The sequence below is a fragment of the Hemiscyllium ocellatum genome, chromosome 15 (assembly GCF_020745735.1).
Source record: "Hemiscyllium ocellatum isolate sHemOce1 chromosome 15, sHemOce1.pat.X.cur, whole genome shotgun sequence".
Classification (NCBI taxonomy): Eukaryota; Metazoa; Chordata; class Chondrichthyes; order Orectolobiformes; family Hemiscylliidae; genus Hemiscyllium; species Hemiscyllium ocellatum.
The window spans coordinates 9,112,926-9,136,891 of NC_083415.1; the positions used below are offsets into that span (position 1 = coordinate 9,112,926).

The following is a 23,966-nucleotide window of genomic DNA, read 5'->3' on the forward strand; positions in this document are numbered from 1 at the left end:
CCGTGCCTGTTTTTATTTCAGATTTCCAGTATCAGCAATATTTATTTTACTTCTGTTTATGTTGCTTCTGGTTCATTTGCCAATTACATGAAATTGGTGTCTTCTAATTAACAAAAATCCTTCTGAAACTGGAAACAGTTTCTCCTTATTCACTTCAGATATTTTCCTAATTAATCTAATCAGAGATGTCATTACAGCCCTGGAGGAGGCAGGACTTGAAACTCAGACCCCTGGCTGCCAGGTAGTGCCACTATAGCCCGTCCTCATTTACTTTATTTCCTTTTTTTAAAGTTCAGAAGTATTATCACATAGCTGAACGAATTAACCATCACCAAGACTCCTTATTTATTTTATCAACTTCTGAACACATCAGTTTCAGCTGCCTTAATGCATCTTTTCATTCCGAAATCTTGTGACTTTAGAACCTCCTTACAATTATCTGCTGCCATGTGATGTTTGTTGAGTTCTTTTTTTGCTGGTACAATGTTATTCAAAGTCTGTTAAGGGTCTCCAACAATTAAGGTCCTTTGTACCAATTACACACACTGAAATCAGTTTCCAGATCATTAATTTAACTTAAATTTCAGTCTATTCCTGGAGATATTTTCTAACCAAGCTGTTCAGGCCTGTTACAGCAGATGTCTAGGGCAAGGTAGAACCTGAAACTGACCTTGTAGCCCAGAGGTAGGGACACTACCTCTGTCCCACACGAACCCTCCAGTCTTTCCTCTGGATATTTTCTAACCAATCTGTTAAAAAGTGTTGTCCCACACCTCTGGGACTTGAACCTTGTCCTACTGGTTCAGAGGTCAGGATACTGCCACAATACCACAAGTACCCTCCAATCTTTTCTACACCTCAAACTTGGACAGGTGTCACGTGAGACTCAGTGGCAGCACTTTCACTTCAAGCCCTCTGCTAGGAACCTGAGCACACATTCTGGGCTGACAATCCAGTGTAGTGCTGAAGGGTGCCTGTTCGATTGGAGGTGCTGTCTTCCAGAAGAGACGGTCAACTATAGACATTAAAGAGTCTATGGAATCCTGTCTGATTATCCTGCAAGTAACCCCATTGCAGTGTCCAACTCTGTACTGAATTATTTCAAAGTTTTGCTTTCACTGCTTTACCTGATAGTCCATGCCAGGTACTGGTGCCTCTTCCTGTGAGTAAGAATCTGCCCGTATCAGTCTGTAAATCTACCATTTACTAATTCTCACGTGCTACTCAGACAATCTGAAGACATTTTCCATATTCACCTCTTGCTGCCCTTCGACTCCTATGTCTCACTCAGTAACCTCACTTGTCAGATATCCCTTTAAAAAAAATTCAATCTCCCCAGCCTAGTCTCATTCGTCAGCGTGACATTGGTTATCAATCTCGTGGCTCCCCTCTGCACTGCCTTCAACACTTGAATATCTCCCTCAACTGTTGCTGACTAGAACCACTTCAAATACTGAAACTGCAGTGTGAAAAAGGCACTGTTTCATTTGACTGCAATTTCATCTGGCTTCCATCTACTGTTTCAGTGATTGGATTTCCATAAATGGAACTTTGCCGGATCCTGTTCCTGTCATTCCTCATTTCCCACCACCTGTGGCAAGGCAAACAGAACCCTGCTAAATCCAAGATTGGATTTCAGTAAATCTCATCAGAAAGATAGTAGCAAAGTTAACCTACACATGATGACTAAACAATGAACCTTATACTTAACAGTGTAAAGCTTGCTTCAGCCCGACTACATTCAGAGACACAAACACAGGCCCCTCACAGCCTGGAATAAATGGTGGAAACATTCACGAGGTCGGGATTCATCTGTTGAAAGAGGAAGAGTCAGAATTAATGTGCCTTGTCAATGATGCACCGCTCTGTAGTTTATCTGCATGTTGAAACATTGCGATAAATTTGATGAAAGAAGCTTCTCTCAATGAACCATTTAATTCCGATTGCATTAACACTAACATGGTAGGAAATGTGCAAACAGACTTGTCATTAAGATTGAAATTATTTGTTCAGCTGCTTTCTGCCTTCTCCTTGTCCACCTAGGTACATCTTCGAGCAGACTCCCCATTCCCTGAACCAAAGCCTCCTTGGGCTTTCTCTCCTGGTCCCTCATACCCTGTCTCAGTCCTCCTCATTGCTAAAACCCTTCCCCTGAGCATTTGATCTCATTCCCACTATTAGAAATTCGAGTTCTCTTTAAAACTAAATTCTTTTAACATTTTACATTTAGTATTTCCAGTATAGCTGAAGGGTTACAGCAGTAACCACCCTTCTACAAATATAAACAGACCTCAAGCATACGAAAACAAAAGGAAGGTTATAAGAATCACCAAGTTTACAATGTTCTACTGGAATGATGTCAAAAATTTACCAGATGCTACACTCATCCAATATCAATGATCAAAAGTATCAATTGATGCAAAATGCATCAATTTGCAAAAACTATGCAAAAGCTGTGTCAATTCCGAGTTTTCCTATTCTCAGAAAATCATGTGTTTTAGTCTTAAAAGGGCAACTGAAGTGCAAATGATGTTGGGCAAGAGGATAACATTCATCCTGACTAATAAGGAATTGCCCATGTCATTGGCCAAGAGGGTTTATTCAAGTGATTGGCACAATATAGGTGACCTACCCCCAGGGGTAGGTGGGGGTAAGCATGAGGACCAATCACCACTTTCTTGAGAGGGGTCTTGAATTTCTCCTCCAGCAGCCCAAAGGAAGATCAAAGATGGTTTCCATCAAAGACTGCACGATGTCAGGGACGGACACTCCACCACTCCCAAAACTCCCACCACTCCTCCACTCAAGAGAATAGCTTTGGGATTGGTAAAGTATTCTCATCTGCCACGGGCCACATGTTTACTTTGTGTCTAAGTTAGAAACTGCTGCTTCTTAACAAACTCCATATACTTTCTAACATTGTTTACAGATGGCCAATTGCATGTATTAAGTAACAATGATCACAACCTCCAAAATCTAACAGCACTAAACTAATGACCAACCTCAGATTTACCATGATCCTATTGAGTGGCAGAATGAGCCAAGTTCCTCACTAAGTCTGACCCTCTGCCAGCCCCCTACTCTGGAATGACTGAGGCTTCAAAGCAGAGCTTCTGTCTTTTATCCCCAGCATTGGCTTCCTATATGAGTGACATGTTGGAAATGGCAGAGCAGGTGATGTGCTGCAGCTGCAGAATATGGGAGCTTCTAAATATTGGTATGATCCAGATCAAACTCATCTGCAATAAGTGTTTGCAGCTTTAGAAATTTCACCTTAAGAGCTGGAGGTGAACCTCAGCAACTGACACACATCAGGGAGGAGGAAAATTCGCTGTACATAAGAATACGCTCACACCTATTAAGATGTTTTGATCAGTATTCAGGGACAGGAAGACGTGATTGCAAGCGAGGCAGGTATAGGGAACTAGAGGGTAGGAGCTTCAAAACCTCAGCCTTTGTAATTGTCCAAGAAGTTTGAAGTTCTCTCATCCTGTTTAGATTAAAGTGAGGGCTGGAGTATTGATGAACTAACTGGATCATGGTACCCTAGTACAAGATGCCATTCAAGAGGCTGAAGTAATCAGGATGTAATCGTCATCAGGGAGTGTAGTGAGGAGTCTAACAAAGAGTATGAGTCCAGACAGTTGGGTTATCCACTCAGTGCCAGGGTTTTGGACATCTGCCCAGGGCTAGAAAAAAGCTTATAGTGGGAAAGGAAGGATGTGGTGAGCATGATCCATGTTAGTATCAATGACATAGACACAGCTAGAAAAGCAATTCTGCTGAGCGAGTGTGAGAAGTTAGATGCTTGCTGAAAGGTAACCATTCGGGAGTACTACGTGAGCCACATACAAATTTGCACAGTGTGACTAAGATTAGAGAAGTTCATGGTTCAAAGACTGGTTTGGGAGAAGTGGGCTACAGTTCACTTGACAGTGGCACCAATTCTGGGAATAATTTGATCTGTATTATTGGGATGGATGACACTGTAACCTTCCAGGGACTTACATGAGCCACATAGCTAAAAAGTAGATAGTGCTTTTTAAAAAACATCCCTAGCACCCTGCGGCAGAACCAGAATCGATACTCGAGGGGATGTATTTGCAAGTGCAGTTGGAGATCGTTTTAATCTAACATGGCAGGGGATGGGAACCTACATAGGGAGATGGACGACAGGTAAGGACTAAAACAAAAAGACAGAAGGGGAAATTAAATAGGTGATGGGAGGAGAATTCAAGAATTGAAGTGAGCAGAGCCACTATGAACAAGACTAAAAATGCTGAAAAGACAGGCCTTCATGTCTTGTACCTTAATACATTGAACATTTGCAAATAAAGTGGATGAATGAGTCACACAAATATATCTAAATGGGTATGATATAGTGGGGGTTACGGAGATATAGATGCAGGGTTACCAGGAATGGGAACGGAATATCCAGGGTTTTCAATTTTTAGACAGGATGGACAGAAAGGAAAAGAAGGAGGGATAGCACTTTTGATTAAAAACAAAGTGAATGCAATTGTGAGGAAGGATACTGGCTCTGGTGAGGTAGAATCTGTATGGTTCCAGTTCTGAGGAAGGGTCACAGGACTAGAAACATTAACTCTGGTTTTTCTTCACAGTTGCTGTCAGATCTGTTGAGGTTCTCCAGAAATTTCAGTGTCTTGTTGTTTTAGAATCTGTATAGGTTGAGCTTAGAAACATGAAGTGGCAGAAAACAATAGTAGAGGTCGCCTACAAATCACCAATTGGAGAAGAAATTAAAAATGAAATTAATGATGCAAGTAATAGAGGCATGTCTGTAATTATGGGAGACATAAAAGTGCATATAGATTAGACCATAAGACATAGGAGTGGAAGTAAGGCCATTCGGCCCATCGAGTCCACTCCATCATTCAATCATGGCTGATGGGCATTTCAACTCCACTTACCAGCATTCTCCCCGTACCCCTTAATTCCTCGTGACATCAAGAATCTATCAATCTCTGCCTTGAAGACATTTAGCATCCCGGCCTCCACTGCACTCTGCGGCAATGAATTCCACAGGCCCACCACTCTCTGGATGAAGAAATGTCTCCGCATTGGGCAAACCAAATCAGGAGCAAGACTGTAGAGAAAGAATTCTTAGAGTGTACAAGGGATCGTTTTATGAATCAATAGTAGAGGAACCAATTAGGGAGAAGGCCATCAATGACTGGGTATTGTGTAATAAGGAAGGAATCATTAAATGTCTAGTTGTGGGTCCTCACAGACGTAGCAATTTCTGAGACTAGGGTACTGAATTTAAATAAAGGAAATTACAATGGTCTGAGGTGTGAACTGGCTATGATGAATTGAGGATGGCTATTTAAAGGGATGATGGTAGATAGGTAATGGCAAACATTTAATGAGTGCACAGACAAACTGCAAAAGTTAAAAGTAAAATGGAAAACATGGTCAGATCTTAAATAATAAAGTAACTTATGGATCGTATTAACTTCAAGGAAAAGGCATACAAATAGGTCAGAAAAGCAACAGACCTGAGGATTAGGAATAATTTAGATTCCAACAGAAAAAGACAAAGAGACTGTTTAAGATGGGAAAAAGTAGGAGTATAGTTGTAGCAAACATACAAAACAATACTTAAAGCTTCTATAGGAAGAGAAAAAGATTAGCAAAGACAAGTATAGGTGCCCTACAGTCAGAAATACTGGAAGTTATAACGGGAAGTAAAGAGATTGAACACTAATTAAATGCGTACTTTAATTCTGTCTTCACAAAGGGAGACACAAAACTTTTGGGGCATTCAGGGAAGGAGGAATTGAAATATCTTAATGCTAGTAGGGATAGTGCTGGGGAAACTAACAGGATTAAAGGCAGATAAATCTCCAAGGCCTGATAACCTTCGTCAGAGTATTTAAGAAAATGACCCTCAAAACAGCAGATGTGGTCATCTTCCAAATTCTAGACTCTGGAACAGTTCCTAATTGGAAGATAATTAATGTAATATTACTACTTAAGAGGCAAGGCAAAGAGAAAACAGCAAATTGTAGACTTGTTAGCCTAACATCAGTAGTGGAAAAGAACATTTACTACCCTGATTCCTGGGCTGGTGGGACTTAAGTACAGAAAGAGATTGGATTGGAAAGGACTCTATTCACTAGCCTTTAGAAGAATGAAAGCAGTGGCAGCAGAAATAGTGGCTCCATGGGTGATAATATTCCAAAATTCCCTGACTACAAGAAAGGTTCCAGGAGATTGGAAACATGTTCATATCACGCCCTTATTCAAAAGGGAGGGAGGATGGCAGAAAATAGGAAACTATAGACCAGTTAGTTTAACATGTCTCACTGGGAAATTGTTAGAATCTATTATCAAGGAAGTAACAAAACATTTGAAAAGTCACAATACAGTCAGCACATATTTATGAAGAGTAAATCATATTTGATTAATTTGCTTGTTATTTGAAGATATAACAAACAAAATGGATTGTGGGGATCCTTGAGGTGTAGTATATCTGAACTTTCAGAATGCTTTTGATAAGATGCTGCACGGAAGGTTAATACACAAGGTAAGATCACATGGGGCTAAGGATAATTTATTAGCTTAGATACAGCTTGGATACTGTTGCTAATCAACAGAAAGCAGATAGTCAGGATAAACAGTTATTTTTCTGATTGGCAAGATATAAGTAGGGTTTGGTCCTTGGGGCCCCAATTATTTAAAATCTATATTAATGACTTGGATGCAGTGATGGAAAGCACTACAACCAAATTTGCAGATGACACTAAAATAGGTGGGAAAATAAGTTGTAATTAGGAAACAAGAAATTTACAAAAGGATACACATACATTAGGTGAATGGAGCAAAATTGCAGATGATGTTTAACATGGATAAGTGTGAGGTTATCCATTTTTATCAGAGAAATAGAAAGGGCACTTAATATCTAAATAGACAGAAATGGTTAGAGCTTGCAAATGAGATATTAAAGATCACAGAATCATAGATCATAGAATCTCTACATGTGGAAGCTGGCCTTTCGACTCTTTGTATCCACACGGACCCTCTGTACAGCATCCCACCAAGACCCACCCCAGCCCCCACCTTATCCCTGCAACCGTTTTTTTCCCATGGCAGAACTTTAATTTAGTGTTTACCATATATTTAGTCTGCCTATCCCTGGACATCATGGTCTATTCGCCAATCCACCGAACCTGCACATCTTCTAAAGTGTGGGAGGAAACTGGAGCACCCACTGAGGCATCGCGGTGCCGCAGAGATGTCTTTGTGTCTGGTGTCAGAATTCCTGCTATTATGGATGCTGCTATTTGGCTCTAATGTATTTTATTCTTAGACTGGAGAACAATTACAGCAAAGTCACATAACCAGTTTTCTATCAACCTTTGCGAGGGACACAGAGAAGAACAGCCTGTTTTAGCAGCCCAAACTGTACACAAGAGAAGACATGAAAAAACCACAATAAAGAAAACTTTAAGTCAAGTCATTCATGAAAACAAGGCAGGTCCAAATATTTATTTTGACAACATCACTTCCAAATACTGTATAATTTTGAGACCTATTAAAAAAACACAAAATCTGTTTCTACATTTCTTCTATTATGTAAAAATATATAAACCCATTATTTCTCTTGCAGATTGGTAATTGCTCTGTCAATAATTCCTGCCATCAGTTTTATAGTGTGGGCGAATGCCACAGGCATTCTGTGGATATTTCACCATTTCCAATCAGTCTTTCAGCTCAGAGCGGCTCTCTCATCTTGCTGTTGGTCAGGATCAAGTTGCTTGTTGCTCTCATCACCATTCCAGTGCCTCTTTCACAGTGCTAGTTCATCATGATGAAATTGGATTTGCAGTGTGCTGGAAGTACATTACACAGAACTTTAATTCAGTGTTTACAGGTAGTTAACATTATAAATCCATCACGTCCCGCTCCAATTCCTACAACCAGGGAGATACAATCTGGGGATCTGTGCCCAAATTCAAAGTCAATCCTGTTTTGACCCAGCCATTAAGAAATATGAGCTCTGCCTTGACCTCATTCATAATGCCCCTTTAGATTGGTTGGAGAAGATGGAATATATCAGAAGAAAGCCAAACCCCAATACTCCATAGTGCGCTGAATTGAACATGTGCATCTTAAGGGTGTTCTGGGCAAGACAAGCTTTTCAGTCAAAAGGCCACCTGGAAATTGTACTGGTGGTGGCTATCCAATATTCAAGAAAGAGGCAATTGCAAGATAAGATTTGCTACAAATAAAAATAAAAGTGGGCGGCACGGTGGCATGGTGGCACAGTGGTTAGCACTGCTGCCTCACAGCGCCTGAGACCCGGGTTCAATTCCCGACTCAGGCGACTGACTGTGTGGAGTTTGCACGTTCTCCCCGTGTCTGCGTGGGTTTCCTCTGGGTGCTCCGGTTTCCTCCCACAGTCCAAAGATGTGTGGGTCAGGTGAATTGGCCATGCTAAATTGCCCGTAGTGTTAGGTAAGGGGCAAATGTAGGGGTATGGTTGGGTTGCACTTTGGCGGGTCGGTGTGGACTTGTTGGGCCGAAGGGCCTGTTTCCACACTGTAAGTAATCTAATCTAAAAACCTTTATTATGATAATTACACTGTTATTAACAATGCTTCACACACAATAACAAAACCAGACCAAATCCTCTTTTACACATTCTCTCAATAAAATGTGCATCATGCAGTTGGTCGCTCTGCTTCATGACGACCTTGAAATATGGTGTCACATTTTTCTCTCTCTACGGATACTACCCGATTTATTTATTTCCAGCATTTTTGATTTTATTTTAGTTTCCCATCAGAGACAACATTTTGCTTGTCTTGCCAACATAAATGTCGCTTTTATTGTGATCTACCATTAGTGCTGGAACTATTAAGCAAAGAGCAAAAATCAAAAGGTATCATGAAGAGAGTCACCTTCACCTTCCTGCTCTCATTTCAAGAGCTGGGATGTAATAACCTTGCAACATATTGTAAAAGAGGTGTTATCAAGTTTGAAATCTGTTCCCACTGTCTAAGAACCTTTCAGTATTCCAAAAATACATAACTTATCCTAAAACCAAACTAGTAAATTCATCATTCTTCTTCCAAACTCTCAACCATAACTACATTTCATCACAGTCCCTATAGTGTTGAAGCAGGCCATTCGCCCCATCGAGTCCACACCAACCCTTCAAAGAGCATCCCACCCTGACTCAACCCCCTCTACCCTACCCCTGTAAGCCTCCATTTTCTATGGCTAAGCCACCTACCCCTGGACACCATGGGTTAATTTAGCATGGTCAAACCACCTAACCTACACATCTTTGGACAGTGGGAGATAACCGGAGCACCGGGAGGAAACAGATGCAGACACGGGGAGAACATCTGTGTTGAGTTTGCACAGTCACCAGAGGCTGGAATCAAACAGGATCCCTGGCACCTTTGAGGTAGCAGTGCTAACCACTGAGACACCATGCCACGTTGCACCATACTGCACATCTGTGGCAAGAACAGGAGAATTTTTTCAAAGTGAAGATGCAGAAGCACATAACCAACTGAGCAATCAGATGCACATCTCAAAACGTCTGCTCAGAGACCTTCAGGCAAATATATTTTGCAACTAACTGTTTTAATATTTCAATATTTGTTCAACTAATAGAAATGTTGATCTAGGTTTTACTGGGTCTATACTCTGCTTCTTTCACCAATTACTTTCAACCTGAGTTGTCTTATTACTGACACTTCTGCCTCACAAACAATTTTTCTTATCTACCTAATCTATACTTTTCACAGTTTTGAACATCTCTAGTAAGTCCACGCTTAACTTTCTCTGTTGTAAGGAGAACAACTTCAGTGCTTTTATACCCCCACTTCTGACACTATAATAAATTATATTATTATTATAGAAATAGAATTAATCTTATCGTCAAGTGTACTCAAATCTAGGAATACATGAGTACGGTAAAAAGTGTACAAAGTCGCCATTCTTCGGTGCCATTTTGGTTACAAAACAAGAATTTTTAAAAAAAGCAGGAATAAAAGAAAGCTAAAAGGCAAGAAAAATATCCAGATCTTAAAGTCTAAGTCTTATCTCCATAAAGATGTCTGGAACCACCGACGCAGGCATTTGGGCCTAGCCCTGGCCTGAACTCTCACTTGGCCTGCAGGTCTCACACCGATCACCAGGAGGAGCCACATCTTGTTACCTCCACCTCACATTGCTTGAGAAGCTTTGCCACTACTGCTGCTGCTACCAGTCCTAAACATTGGGAGGAACGACATCTTTGCTGCTGCTGCAACCTCCAATTGCCAGGAGGCTGCCGCCACTCCATACATAGCCCCTTTTTGCTGCTGATGCCGAGCTGCTGCCACCTCCAAATCAACAAGAGGCACCCAGGAGGAACTGCGTCCGCCACCTCAGACTGTTGAGAGGCTGCCACCATACCATGCACAGCCCGTTCCCGCTATCTTGCCAAAGCCGCCAACTAATCTGCCACAAAAGGCTTGTTGTGCTGTGATATTGCTTCCAGCCAGGGGATGCACGATTCCTGGATAATCATTCCCAAAGGAAAAGTGCCTGATATAGTGAATCATTTTTATATGTCTAAAGAATTTACAATGTGAAAAAATTGACAGGACATATCCATAAAAGCAATACTTTTCATAGATTTCTGATGCAAAAATACTCCAGTGGGGAAAGACACCCTTCAGTGCAATACTTTGTCAAGACGGATCCGAAAATTTTAGCCTGAAATTTTGGACTGTCAGCGTCCATGGCACCAGACCCCAGCAACAATCAGCATCAAAGTGAGGGAACAAGATAAATGGGATAACAAAGGGTTGACTTGTTTTTACATGAAGTGAATTAAAACTGAAGTGAGAGGAAGTTTTGAAATTACTGTGTGTTCACTTGTAAAACCAAAACTCAAATCAAAACTGCAATAGTCTAATGGGTAATCTCCTATGCACATACCTTGTGCTCACATCACTTTTCATGTTACACGTATTCTCCAAGAAGGCATGCCTCCAATTACCATCCAACTCCAATTTACCTCGAAGTCCTTCCTCTGGATATCTTGTTGCAGCTGCAGACTAGAATAGAAGCTCCTACAAACGTGAGGTGGCTAGCAGGCCACAGTTTTTCCTCGTCTGTGGCAGATCAGGCAATAATGCAGCACAGGAGACTATTCAGCCCATTGTGTCTGCTCTTTCATCCTCCTGGGAAGGGATTTTGTGTTTAACTGAGACCACTGTAACTTGGACGGCTTCAGTGGGTGCGTGCTATCCCAGCGCCATTGCTGAAAAGTGCACATTTTGTACAATATTGTAAATATTATACAAGCCAGGCTACTGGCTTGACAACACTCAATGGATAGACGTATCTATGGAGCAAGGCCACTTGCCAGTGTGAGAGGAACGGTCGACCAGACAATTTCAGGAGAAACAAGACAAATGTATTCAGGCATGGCAGAAACTCACACTTCAACTAATCCCCATTGAGTAAACAAAATCAAAATACAACTCAACAAAAAACGTTGTCAACGCAAGAGGAGAAGACCAATTTGCCTCGACTCAACAATACAGTGTACACTCAGCTTCCAGTCAGATCTGCTTCTGTGAACAGTCTATTCATGGATACTTATCAGTGTGTTATGGAAGGACAACAGAATAGAGCTGTCATGCTCCGTAATGTGAAGGAACACCTTTCATAACCTTAAGATGCTGGTTAGGGACAGTTACTAGTGTAATGCAACAGTTAATCCTAGCCAGCAATACACTCTCCTGTGAAAGTATAATAAACATTTGCACATCATAACGTCCCACAGGCAGCAATGTGATAATGATGAACTAATGCTAGCTCAGGAATAAATAATGAAACATTGGTCAGGAGACAGGGAGAACTTAACTGCTCTTCTTCCAAACAGAAACCAGCGCAGTTGAATATCATATCTGAAAGATAGTGCAGCATGCCCTCAGTACTGTACTGGAATGTCAGCTGAGGGATGGCCCTACATTCCAAAACCTTCCGTTTCCATTCCTTCAAATTTCCAGTACTTGTGGTTTCTCTCTCCACATCTGTTAAATCTTTTCCCTACTTACCGATAAACTCTGCCACAGCATCACACTCCCCTTCTGTTTTTATTGTGCCAACAATGCTATCATTCTCCAAGATTGGGAGAAAAAGGTGGACAAAGTCTGACGTGTATGGAGGAGCAATGACATCCAGTACCTGCAAGCACACAACACAATTCAAGAATGATATAAGACAGAAGGTGGTCATTCAGCATAGTGCATGTGCTAGCTACCTAAACAGTCCCACTCCCTTGCTGTTTCTTCATAGTTTGCAAATATGCCCCTTTAAGTAAACACCAATGTCCTTTTGAAAAATACTTTTGAAATTCTCTTGAGTAGTACACTCAAATACATAACAACTTGATGTGCAAAGAAAACTTTCTTCATGTTGTTTCCAGTTAATTTGTCAAACACCCTAGATCCATGTCCTCTGGTTACTGACCCTCTTGCCAAGGGAAATTGTTTCTCCTACTTTGTCTATCAAAACCATTCATCATCTTGAATATTTCTGTCAAATCTCTTTTTAACGTTCTCAGTTCTAAGGGGAATGACCCTGTTTCTCCAGACTTTCTATGTGGCAGAACTCTTAGCTCTAGGACAGACACAGTAAGCTGAATTGCTTTCTTTTATGCAACATTGTGTTTAATATCTCTATTATAGGAAATCACCTCTGTGCCCTTTCCAAAACATTAACACCCTTGAACCTCAGAATTGAACACAAAACCCCAGTAGGTTTAGTACGTTTCAGCACTCTACACCTCTATGAATAAAGCCAAGGTTTTCAAGTGGTTATAAAAATAGTTTTCTCAACTTGGCCTGCCACCTTCAAAGATTGGTATATGTATAACCCCAAGCACTGCCCTTTCTGCATCCCATTTAAAACTGCAGTAAGCTCATACTGCTCCAAATCATTCATCTGTCATGGAAAATATCACTCCATGCTTCTCTGCATCATCTGCCATAAACTACCCAGCTCACCAGTCTGCCTACACCATTAATATATGTTGCTATCACCTTTGCAGTTTCCCATATTTTGTGCTACCTGCTCCTGAGAAAACGTACTCTCAAGTAGAGCACAACCTCCCGCAGTCCCATCTCAAGGGGCTGAAGGTCCAAGCTTCTGCTCTGCAGAGATGCCAATTAGGCAAGGCTCACTGCTGCCTGCTGCATGGTACAGCAGGGTCTGGTTTGGCTGTGGGACTCTTAAGGGAACTCAGCCTGTGCCAAAACTCGCTTTTTGATACAAGAATGCTATGAGTGGAGTGGCGCCCACAGAACAGCATGACTCTGCACCATTGGCACAGCAAAGGCAAGCCTAATGAAAGAAGCACAACACACTCTGTAAACCCAGAACCTATGGTCTCTGCCTCACACAATCATTCACTGAGCATCCAGCTGCCGGAAATCAGTGTGCATGCTACTAACCTCTGTGACAAAATATCTGATGAGTGAGATATCTGTGTCCAGTTTCTCTAAACATTTGCGGATGTAGCTGACTACAGGTAGGACATAACCGCGACTCAACAAGTGGACCATCCTGTCCAGCAGGGTCTTCTTCAACTCCAGCTATTAGTGACAGAGAAAAAGCATTCAATATTCAGTTACCTATACGCAACTCTCACTATCAGATATTCAGGTCAAAGTCAGGGGAAAGCTGCAAGGCTTCTGCTTTGGCTGTGTTGACATCACATTAATATTCCACCAATGTTTTTATTATGAAAATATTAAAAATGTGACAATGACTAAATATTCTGTTTTTTGTGATGTTGTTTGGCCAAGCCACCAGGGATAACTTCTCTGTTCTTCGTCAGAAAGGCAGTGTGGGATGTTTTATACACCTTTATAGGGAAATGGGGATCTCTATTTAACAACTCATTAAAAAGACAATACATCCAAGTTGAAAATCTCCTTCAGTACTGCACTAAAGTAAAGGTTATATCATGGAGTTTCCACCCTACAATGATGCAGGGACACCGTGCACAACCACTGGTGCAGTGCTCCTCCTGCACTGTCAACCTTGGTTATTACGGACACAAAACCTACAGTGGGAGTTGAACCAAGAACCTTGTAATTCAGAGGCGTGAGGGCTATCAACTCTAGTACAGCTGGCTCCAGGATTGCTATTAAGAGTAGCTCATCAAAGGAACCTTCCAAACCACCTTCCCGCTGGCTTCTCATGGGGTGGAGAAATGGAAATAAGTCTTGAAACAGAAAAGGCAAAGATGAACCTTTCTCTTATCTTCTCTTATCAGTACCCGGCTAACATCTGCATGCAGATACGAGGCAAACTTTATTGAGAACTGGCAGAAAACCTACCCTTTGGGTCTCAGTGCACAGATTAGCAGACAACATGTGAAACTGTGTGGATCTTTATTCTAATTGTATCTGACTCAAAGATGTACAAGACAAAAATGTCGTTTGCTCTCAGCGGATGAATGAGAACTTTTTCACAGATAGGAAAGTTTCCCTATGTTATTAAGGTACATGTTACACATTCCATATATCATAAGTACACACGAAGTGCACCTGTCACAATGCTTTGAAAACTCAACTAGAGATTATCCATACTGTACAAGAGTTTGATTCTTACACATCTACATCATTATCTCATAATGAATCTCCACATTACTGTAAACTGTGCTGAACAACAAGATAAATTCTTCCAATGGTTTTGCAGTTTGTGACCATTGTCCAAAACTAATTAATAGATGCAGAAAGGAGCCTTAAACTTTGCTGAAAGCACAAAACTCAGCTAAAATTCTGCCAGTGTTCACACTATGCTTTCCAGTCTGCACCAGAATGTGACCTTTATCCTGAGGCCCCCAGTCCAACTATTCGGAAAACCAACAAGCAAACGGACATTAGATTGGCATGTGTTTTGTATTGTTTTTCCATTGTCTCCGTCAGTCCTCTGCCAATCCAAAACAACAGAAGGATTACCTGTTCCATGACATCAAGCTGGGAATGTTCAGTCTCAAACAGTTTCACAAGGAGCTGCAGCACTTGGGGATGGAGGAGTTGGTGGCAGGTACTGATCTGAAGAAAGACACAAAAGCATAGGATGACAATGATAATCAGGTCCTAAATTCTTCGAAAAACAATAACCAATACTGCAGCTCAGGTCCCCAGATGGAGAAGAGGCACAATATTGCTTAATCTCATCTAAGCTGATTTCTACCAGGACAGCAACAGCAAGGTTACAAATGGGCTCAGCAATTCTAGAGTTAACCAACAAAAATTATCACTATTTAGAACTGACAGTTCCAAAATATTTCTTTCTTATTTGGTTATTTGTATGCACAGCAACTTATCTTTACATCACAGTAATGCAATGCACAAGGGCAATGGGTTGGAATGTTCCTTTGATGTCTTGGCTCTTATCAGCAACCCTGGAGCCAGTTGCGCCTGAAGTTTAGGTGACATCTAAAAGGGTGAGAGTGATCACTTGAGTGATCGATGTGGTACTTCCTGCATAGTGCAGATGCAGCTTACAGGAAACACCTTATTTACATCACTTCCCATCCAAACACACCCAGAAAAGGATCGAAAAGTGTGGTGCTGGAAAAGCACAGCCGGTCAGGCAGCATCCGAGGAGCAGAAGAGTTGACGTTTCGAGCCAGAGTCCTTCATCAGGACTAAGGCAGTTTATGCCTGAAACGTCAACTCTGCTGCTCCTCGGCTGTGCTTTTCCAGCACCATACTTTTCAATTCTGATCTCCAGCATCTCTTGTCCTCACTTACACCCAGAAAAGGCCCAGTTCTACCAAATCTGGATTCTATAACCCACCATGAATCCATGTGCCAACAACTTTACCTATAGCTATGCACTTACACAGGATGTTGCTTGGAGTGGAGCTTTTCAGTTGTACAGAGAGGCTGGATGAGCTTGGGTTGTTTCTTTTTGGAGCAGAGAAGGTTGGGGATATGGGAGTTAAAGAGATGTACAGGATTATGAGGGGCATCGTCAGAGTGAACAGAAAACAGCTGTTCCCCTGAGTTAAAAAGGTCAGGAAAGGGGGCACACTTTTAAAGTCAAAGACAGGAATTTTAGAGGGAATTTGAGGCGAAGTTTTTTTCACCCAGGAATGCACTGCCTGGTAGAGTAGTTGAGGTGGGTAACCTCAACATTTAAAAAGTACTTGGATGAACACTTGGAATGTCATAACATCCAAGGCTCCAGGCCTAGTGTGGGAAGTGGGACTAGTGTAGGTAGTCGTGTACTTTTGGTGATACAGACTCGATGGGCAAAAGAGTATCCTCTGTACTGTATAATTCTACAATTCTCGGAAACTCTATGGGGCATTTACAGCTGCTGGTTTCCAATTGCGTCTCACTGTTTATATGAAACATATCGCTCAAGAATGAAACTCTTTTCAACCCAGCTCCCTCTGTCAATATGAAGCAGCTCCAGATTAGGTACAAAAAGAATACAAGCACCACCCACTGCTATTCAGTTTCCACATCTCCTGGCCTCTTATTAGTGAAAGTGCCAACTTAATAGCCACCCATTCAGTCAGTTCTCAACAGTGAGAAATATCTGTTTTCAACAGGAGGCTTGGCAAATAAATGGCAGTCAGGGTACTCAGAGGTACATAATAATAAAAAATAAGGCATTGAATCTTTTGCAACATCCTCGTCATGTGAGGTCTCAGTTTAATGTGTCTCGGTAAGGATGTTCACTGGGTGAGTGCTACACTGTCAATGAAAACACAATGTTTTGATTCAAGGGTCAGCAAGCTACCACTGAACCAAGACTAACAGTTATAGATAGGTAAGGTTAAGTCAAATTAATGTCTAAAAGTGAACTAGTAATAATGGAATATGTATTAATGAAAGGTACCTTTAGAAGAGGTATCAGAAACACCACTTCTGAAAAAATCATAACAGACTCAAAACATTAACTCTGTTTCTCACTTTACAAATACTGCCAGACCTGCTCAGCTTATTCACTATTCTGTGTGATTGTCTCAGATTTCCAGCATCTACAGCATTTTCCCTTTATCAAAAACATGACAAAAATGTCTGGAACTTGTTCCAGGTGCTTTTGAGATGATCATACAGCGATTTTCAGGGTCACAGTTGAAAGCCTTGAACATATTCAAGAAAGAGACTGATGATTTTTTTTTAGATTTTAAAGGCATCAAGAGATATTGGAGAAAAAGCAGGAATAAAAGGATGGAAACAGTGATCAGCCACAATCATCTTAAGTGGCAGAGGAGGTTCAAAGGACTAAATAGCCTACTCCTGCTCTGAGTTTCTATGGTTCTGCTGTTAAACTCACCAGTCAACCATACCTATACATTGTGAAGCAAAATGCTATCAGAAGCAGAAACTCAGGTAACTTGTGTTTTTTTCCGCCTGAACTAGATTAGCAGGACTGATAACAACAAAGCAATGACTATCCCCATCCGAGATGTGCTAACGTGGTTCAGAACAGGAATGAGAAGCAAGTGATAGACAGGGCTAAGCAATTCCACAGCCAATGGATCATATCTAAGCTCTGCAGTCCTGCTACTTTCATTTGTGAATGGTGGTGAACAATTAAACAACTGACTGGATGAAGCAGCGTCAGGAATAACCCCATCCTCAATGATGGGGAACTCAGCCCGCCAATGCATAAAAGGCTGAAGTATTCTTAACAATCGCCAGCCAGAAGTGGATGATCCATCTGAGTTTCTTGTTAATGTCCCTAGCATCAAGGATGCCAGCTTTCAATCAATTCAATGCATTTCATGTGAAATCAAGTCACAGCTGAAGGCTCTTAGATAAACACTATGGGCCTTGGAGACATTTTTACAAAAGTAATAAAGGCCTGTGCTCTAGATCTAGCCACACCGCTAGCGAAATTGTCTCACTACAGGTACATCTACCCAGCAATGTGGGAAATTGCCCAGATATGACCTGTCCACAGAATCAAACCCTGCCAGTTATAGCCCCAATCTACTCGAACATCAAAAACAGCACTTCCTTAACAATAATCTCTTTACTGTCACCCAGTTTGGGTTCAGTCAGGGCCACACAGCTCCTGACATCATTACAGCCTTGCCTCAAACTTGGTCAACACAGTGAACTTGATGGCAAATTAGGGTAACTGTTCTGACATCAAGGCAGCATTTAATTGAATGTGGCATTAAGAAGCCTTAGTAAAACTGAACTCAATAGGAATTTGAAAAATAAATCCCTGCTGTCTGGAGTCATACCTAGCACCGAGGAAGATGGCTGTGGTTGTTGGAGGTCAGTCAACTCAGCTCAATGACATCCATGTAGGAGTTCCACAGTGTAGATATTTTAATCAAATGTTCAGAGAGGTTATTACACACCTATGGAGTAGGTGAGCCTTAAACTCAAGACTCCTTGCTCAGAGGTAAGAACACGACCAGTCCATTACAAGAGCCCCTCTTTCCTCAGGGTAGGGTCTGAGGTCCAACAATCTTCCGCTGTTTCATCAGTGATCTTCTCTCCAGTTTAATGTCACAGGTAAGTTGTTCACTGATGATTACACAATGTTCAATACCACTCAAAACTCAAAATACTGAAGCAGTCTATGTCTTTATGCAACAAGACCTAGACAAATTCAAGCTAATGGGTAGGAAGTAACATTCATGGCACACAAGTGCAAGGCAATGACCATTTCCAACAATCTTCCGAAAGCAACCATCGTCCCTTGACATTTAGTGACATTACCATTGCTGGATCTCCCCACTATCAACATGCTGGAAGTTTCCATTAACTAGAAACTGAACTGGAGTAACCATATAAATACTGTGGCTACAACGAGCAGGTCAGAGGCTAGGTATCCTGCAGTAAGTATCTCATGTCTTAACACCCAAAAGCCTGTCCACACCTACAAGGCACAAGTCAGGAGTGTAATGCAATATTCTCCTAGAAAGGTACAACTTAAGAAGCCTAACACCATCCAGGGCAAAGCAGTCTGCCTGACTGGGAGCACATTCACAAACATTCACTCTCTCCATCCATGACATCAAGTAGCAGCAGTCTGTGGATACCCCTAAGACTCTTTCAAAAGCACCTTCCAAACCCAAGATCGCTATCACCTAGAAAGTGATAAGGCCAACATTTACAAGGGAACACCAGCACCTGCAAGTTTCCCTCAAAACAACATACCATCCTGACTTCAGACTTCACTGCCATTGTGTCACTGCATCGAAACCCTAGATCTCTGACCCGAACAGCATTGTGGATGCCCCAACTCCCCAAGAACTACAACTATTCAAGAAGGAAGTGTACCTCCTTCTTCCTCGAGGCAATTAGGCATTCCCTTGGCACAACATCGTGGGCTGATGGGCCTGTTCTGTGCTATACTGTTCTATGTTCTATTTCTCAAAAGAATTTAAAAACACACATTTAATTGTTATGTCCTTCTTCATGGGAAAAGAGCTCCTATCTTCCAACACGACAAAAAAAATCTTAAGTTAAATTAATGATACGGGATGGAGATTGTATTTATTTCAGTTACCTCATCCAGTAGTGCGAGGTGAACAGGTGTATGGTCAGTCTGCAACTGAAAATAGCTGGGCTCTGATACTGTCCAGTCAACCCATTTCAGCACTCCCATTGCTACCACTGGGAACCTAATAATCAGAACAAAATAATCAGGTATCATGATGCAAAAATACAAAGGCAAGTATTGCTTGCACATAGACTGGTAAAGAATTTAATCATCACTATTCCAACAGTTCCCATTGACGTACTAAATTTTAGTCCCAGAATATCTTGGCATTTCTTAATATATCTGGCTAATTCTGGTATCTGACAAAAAAAAGACAAAGCCCATCAAACCGCCAATACCTCTGACATGCAGGATCACTGCCCAGCACACCGACAGAAGTGATGGATGTTATTATACTCTGCTATAGGCTGTGTACAGCGCAGGTTTAAATGAAGAGTAAAGCTCTACACTTTCTAATCAAATACTCCCATGTCAGGGCACTCCATTACAGATCAATCACTAGACGTCTCTCAACATAAACACAAATCTTTCAGCTTTATGCAAAGAAGCATTGAGGTTTAAAGGTATACAGAGCTTTGTGGGCTGACAGTTTCACATAGCTGATAAGATGGGGCTGTGGATAGAAATTTAGTGCTTTATAAAAATAGAGCATGAGTATTTGTAGTAAAGTAGGCCATAGAGAAGAGGAGGAGTAATGAAAGTTCTCATAGAGATAATGCAGGGGATGGGAGAATGGCAATGAAAGAATGGCAGTAGATAGAGGTTCAGCACTGTACAGATGGTCCCATACCCTATGACAATCACTGCATACAATGATAGAGGAGCCTCAAAGCTCCAACATATCCCGTGGAACTCACCGAATACATTGATAGAGGGTCCCCAGCTCTGCAACTAACTCTGAAGCCCCTTTGTTTTCATTGCAGCACAAATTGTGAACGGTTTCGATGGCCTTTGATGTTGATTTCAGCTCATCTTTGTTGATATTAAATCTTTTGTTCTGTCGATATCAATAGCACATCTGAGTTATAGAGATACAAAGTACTGAGACATATTACAGCTAGTACATTCTGGACTCAAACATTCCTTGGCCTTTCCCAAATTTGTCTTGTTCTCTCTGTAAATGTTGCAGTTTTCTTTCCTATTTTCTAATCAACCTATTCAGAGATGTTATCATACACCACTGAAGCAGGTGGGATTTGGACACAGGTCTTTCAGTCTAGGGATAGGGACACTACCGCTGCATCTGAAAAGGGTCCTAATCATAAGATGTTTCTAATCAACCTGTTCAGACATGTTATTACACACCTCTGGAGCATGTGGGACTTCACCCCAGGCCTCTCATTCCAGAGGTAGGCACACCCCCAATGAACTACAAGAAGGCCCTCATCATAAAATTAAACTTTTAATTTTTTAAAAATGTAACCTATTTTTCTAATCAACCATTCAGAGATGTTACTGCACACCTTGGGAGCAGGTGGAACTTGGAACTGGGTCTCTCAGTCTAGGGTTAGGGATACAACCACAAGAGAACATCATCATAAAATTAATGCATTGGTACCAAATTGTTTTCAGACTTTCTAATTACCATTCCACCAATCAACTCCTAATTAGCACTTAGACACTGATAACCTTGTTAAGACGGACCCGCGGGATCCCGTCTTTGCGTGTTCTTTTGGAAGGAGAGACCCACACTGGCAACTTTAGTTTGGCGCAGACCGCCATTTATTCACAGAATCCTGACTGGGAAACGATACAACGAATTATCAAGCATGCATTCGTTGGAGAAGGCGTTCTGCCCCCTCGTTCGGACTTGGCACAGTTATACTTCGCGCTGCCTTGAGTCCCCGGTTAGATTTTCCTTGTCCGCCTTCCTCATTGGCCCGTTCATCTGCGTGCGATGGGATCTGTCTTCCCATTGGCCGCATCGAGGTGCCTGTCCAGCTCCCGCCGTGCTTGACAATGGCACAGACGTCCTGGGGCCAGCGGTTCCGATCCCATAATCAATAGTTCATTGTTTAGAGAATCAACTCTCATTACTATGTGTCTGACAGGCTAGTCGTTTTCCGAGATTTAATCAATAGTTTCAGTAAGCAAATTAACAGGTACTTTTATCAGCTATGAGTTCCGATAGAGCAATTCACACTGTCTGACAGTTACCGGTTCCTTTATCAACTATGAGTTCCGATAGAGCAATTCACACTGTCTGACAGTTACAGGTTCCTTTATCAATCATGAGTTTCGATGGAACAATTGACACTGGCTGGCAGTTACAGGCTCCATGATTTAATTAACAAAATGTATATCAATTACGAGCTCCAGACAGGTAGTCATGCAGTTGCCAGCTTCAGCCCGCATAGCTGTTATTAACCGTTTCAGGGCTGGAACTAGAAGTGTCTGTTGCAGTAATAGTATTACCCTCCCTAGCCCTACATTAAACACCCTAGTAGTGTAATCACCCCAACAACCTGCTCACCAATGCTCAGTTTCCATTCCAACAGGACCACTCAGTAGTCCAAAAATAGACAACAGAGTTGAATTTTGCAGATATGTTTTGGTCAGCATAGAATTGTTTGAGCCAAAAGGGCCTGTCTCCATGTTGTAGGACTCTGACTCTATATGGGAGTGGCTGCCCACAACATCCACACCGTACTTGATCACGTGTGACACCAAGGTGCTCTAGTAAAACTAAAGTCACTGGGAATCAGGAAAAGGCCACACTAGCTGTAACCATACACAACCGAAAAGAAGATGGCTGTCGTTATTGGAGGTCAATCATCTCAGCACGAGCAAGAGTTCTTCTGGGCAGCATCCTAGATCCAACTCTGTTCTGTTGCAAACATCAATGACTTTTTCTCTATCATAAGTGGAGCCATTTGCTGGTGATTTGAAAATTTCCATTCTACTCCTCAGATCCTGAAGCAATCCATGCCTACATTCAACCAGACCTGGTCAACTTTCAGGCTTGGTGTGTTAAGTGGTGACTAACAATTATGTCACACAAATGCTAAGCAATTACCATCTCCAATAGGGAGAGTCCAAAAATCTCCTTTACATCCAAACATGTTACTATGATCACTGAAGCAGTTTAACTGTCTGAAGTGAAACACAGCATCTCTGATGATGCAGTATATCAGAATGCCAGTCAAGGCTACATTCTCAAGTACAGGAGTGGGGCTTGACCCTATGACCTTTTGACTTCAGGATGAATACTTCCAAAACATGGTCACAATTTGATCAGTAGAATTTATTTGTTCTTTTAAAAATGTTATATTCCAAAAGACAACTGTGCTAAAACAGAATTCAAGTCCACACTTTTATGTGAGAGCTACATTTATAGCCCAGTGATTACTATCTCCCCTTATCTGATAACCGATTCAAACTCAACTATTATCCATTAGGTCTCAGTATTGGTTCAGAACACATTGGATGATTAAAAAAAAAGACATGACAACAGATTACATTCCCATTTGTCCTTTGCACATTTAAGTTCCAAGAATCCTATCGCGGGTATATCTTATATTTTCTTAGAACTTCATGCTTTTTCTATGAAACAGATCAATAGCAATTTCATAGAGAAGTGGGCGGCACGGTGGCACAGTGGTTAGCACTGCTGCCTCACAGCGCCTGAGACCCAGGTTCAATTCCCGACTCAGGCGACTGTGTGGAGTTTGCACGTTCTCCCTGTGTCTGCGTGGGTTTCCTCCGGGTGCTCCGGTTTCCTCCCACAGTCCAAAGATGTGCGGGTCAGGTGAACTGGCCATGCTAAATTGCCCGTAGTGTTAGGTAAGGGGTAAATGTAAGGGTATGGGTGGGTTGCGCTTTGGCGGGTCGGTGTGGACTTGTTGGGCCGAAGGGCCTGTTTCCACACTGTAAGTAATCTAAAAAAAAAGCTAACTGCTGCTATCCACCTATTTGGATATCTCTCCATTCTCCCCCATCTATTTTCACATTGCAGTACCAATTCTCTGTCTTTTTGCATTCACACATCATGATGAGAGCACATTATCCCATCATGACTTATTATCAATGAAGCACTCAATGGATATTGCTGCTAATTCCCTGCTTGGAATCTCTTCCAATAATTTCTCCCACAAGAAAGATATAAATCCTCCTTGCATTCAAGAACCCATCTCAGTGATTTGCATAAGGAAAGCAAGAAGTTTCACGTTCCCAGTATCTCCCAATGATGAAAGCTTCCAAACACAATGCTGTGTTTTTTTTTAATGCTTTGTACACCCAAATAAACTTTCCAACTTGAGATTTTTCATAGTTGTACTCTATTCTAATACTTCAAAACTGGAATCTGGCCTTATGAGATGGCAAGGCCAGTCAATTCTGCTGTCCAATTGGCCTGGACTACAGCAGTACAAGAAGGGAGCTCATCGCCACTTTCTCTAAGGCAATTAGGGATGGGTGATAAATACTGGTCC

General features: G+C 41.6%; 1 protein-coding gene across 2 annotated transcripts in view; it reads right to left on the reverse strand.

Moving 5' to 3' along the window:
* Window positions 1-7,487: 7,487 nt before the first annotated feature.
* nelfcd (negative elongation factor complex member C/D) overlaps window positions 7,488-23,966 on the reverse strand; it is a 46,659-nt gene continuing 30,180 nt past the window's right edge. The window contains exons 10-15 of one of the 2 annotated variants that reach the window (XM_060836261.1): window positions 20,394-20,533; window positions 19,543-19,657; window positions 15,006-15,101; window positions 13,491-13,631; window positions 12,093-12,222; window positions 7,488-7,856 (exon numbers count right to left, since the gene is read on the reverse strand). In XM_060836261.1, the coding sequence (XP_060692244.1) occupies window positions 7,822-7,856; window positions 12,093-12,222; window positions 13,491-13,631; window positions 15,006-15,101; window positions 19,543-19,657; window positions 20,394-20,533 (657 nt within the window). In that variant the 3' untranslated portion in view covers window positions 7,488-7,821. The remainder of the gene's footprint in view (window positions 7,857-12,092; window positions 12,223-13,490; window positions 13,632-15,005; window positions 15,102-19,542; window positions 19,658-20,393; window positions 20,534-23,966) is intronic. The other variant, XM_060836262.1, reaches the window with a different exon arrangement.